General features: G+C 41.2%; 1 protein-coding gene across 1 annotated transcript in view; it reads left to right on the top strand.

The window, feature by feature from the left end:
- Positions 1-2,141, top strand: part of LOC110461458 (ryanodine receptor 2-like) — a 188,043-nt gene that overhangs the window by 124,419 nt on the left and 61,483 nt on the right. Inside the window, exons 74-75 of the mRNA XM_021514914.1 lie at positions 1,101-1,249; positions 1,415-1,421. Of these exons, the coding sequence (XP_021370589.1) occupies positions 1,101-1,249; positions 1,415-1,421 (156 nt within the window). The remainder of the gene's footprint in view (positions 1-1,100; positions 1,250-1,414; positions 1,422-2,141) is intronic.

A 2,141-nucleotide genomic window follows, 5' to 3' on the forward strand; every position in this document is an offset into this window, starting at 1 on the left:
AGCTCTGATCAACCAAAGTCTGTGATCATTTACATTTCCAGTATCTTCACTACTACATAATTAAGTTAAGGAAGCTTGAAAATCCATAGGTATTTAAATTTAAGAAACTTGGAAAGCCATATAGTTATTTGAAAGTAAGGACACTTTGACAGGATTGACTGCATGTGATGATGCAGGATTTTTCAAGCTTGAATTATTTAGTCAGTTTAATTTTTCGAGTAACTAAAGTAATTATGATGGGTATATGGGTGGTAGCGCTTTAAGGCAGGGTTGGAATGAATGTTACACTTTCGGTATCTAGACATTTTCTGTACAATATATTCAGCTGGTTTTTGGCTTTAATTAATCCTGCTTTGTTAATGTTAAAATTTAAATTCTAATCTCAACTAATCTCAGGATTGTTTAAAATAGTGACAGAATCTCTGGTATTGGAGGGTCAATGAGTAAGAGGATTATTTTACCATGGTCTTCATAGCCATTGCAAGTTGGTTTTGTTAAGTCTTAATTATTTAAAAAGAAAAATCATTAAAATCATGTTACATAAGGAATGTCACACATATTTTGCAAGAATCATTCATTTTATTTCAACTAACTATTTTTTATCACAATTATGATAGTTCTTTATTTATTTTTTTCAATCACTATATTGTTAAATTTCTTATTCCTTGATTATTTTCTACTGACAAAACACCATGCTAACCACAAATGTTTGATGTCATTATGACTATGACAGTTAAAGTTCAACTCTATATTAGAGTAATCTCCTGCAGTAATAGAATGTTTCTGTAAAGACATTTATATTTATTTTTAAGAAGGTTCAGATCTAGCCTTACACTGGCGTATATTGAGGTGTACATCTGTCAATGTGTTATGGGCTATTCTTGGGTAAGCGAGAAAGCTCTGTAAATCTACATTGTCAACACTACATTAATATTTGATAAAAACTATGATGATCCAAAATTGTGGCAAAACTCTAATGAAACAACATGTAATAGGAAATATATCTTAAAATTCTCCGATGGATAAAGACAGTTTAAATTGTTTTATCTGCCGAGGTATGGGTTTTATCCTAGTGTTAATCCCCTCCATGTTTCTACCAGACACCGGCCGGCCCTTGGAGAGTGCCTAGGATCCTTTGCTTGCTGCTTCCCTGTAGCATTCCTTGAACCTGACCTCAACAAATACAACAGGAACTCCATACTCTATGGACTGGAGGGCAAGATATCTGAACACTCACTCGAGGCACAAGGTAAGCATGAAGCAACCACCTGAACTCTCACTCGAGGCACAAGGTAAGCATGGGGCAACCTCCTGAACTTTCACTCGAGGCACAAGGTAAGCATGGACCAACCACTTGAACTCTCACACGAGGCACAAGGTAAGCATGGAGCAACCTCCTGAACTCTCACTCAAGGCACAAGGTAAGCATGGACCAACCACCTGAACTCTCACTCGAGGCACAAGGTAAGCATGGACCAACCACCTGAACTCTCACTCGAGGCACAAGGTAAGCATGGACCAACCACCTGAACTCTCACTCGAGGCACAAGGTAAGCATGGACCAACCACCTGAACTCTCACTCGAGGCACAAGGTAAGCATGGACCAACCACCTGAACTCTCACTCGAGGCACAAGGTAAGCATGGACCAACCACCTGAACTCTCACTCGAGGCACAAGGTAAGCATGGACCAACCACCTGAACTCTCACTCGAGGCACAAGGTAAGCATGGACCAACCACCTGAACTCTCACTCGAGGCACAAGGTAAGCATGGACCAACCACCTGAACTCTCACTCGAGGCACAAGGTAAGCATGGACCAACCACCTGAACTCTCACTCGAGGCACAAGGTAAGCATGGACCAACCACCTGAACTCTCACTCGAGGCACAAGGTAAGCATGGACCAACCACCTGAACTCTCACTCGAGGCACAAGGTAAGCATGGACCAACCACCTGAACTCTCACTCGAGGCACAAGGTAAGCATATACCAACCACCTGAACACTCACTCGAGGCACAAGGTAAGCATGAAGCAACCACATGAACACTCACTCGAGGCACAAGGTAAGCATGAAGCAACCACATGAACACTCACTCGAGGCACAAGGTAAGCATGGACCAACCACCTGAACTCTCACT

This window comes from Mizuhopecten yessoensis, unplaced genomic scaffold, assembly GCF_002113885.1.
Source record: "Mizuhopecten yessoensis strain PY_sf001 unplaced genomic scaffold, ASM211388v2 scaffold10621, whole genome shotgun sequence".
Classification (NCBI taxonomy): Eukaryota; Metazoa; Mollusca; class Bivalvia; order Pectinida; family Pectinidae; genus Mizuhopecten; species Mizuhopecten yessoensis.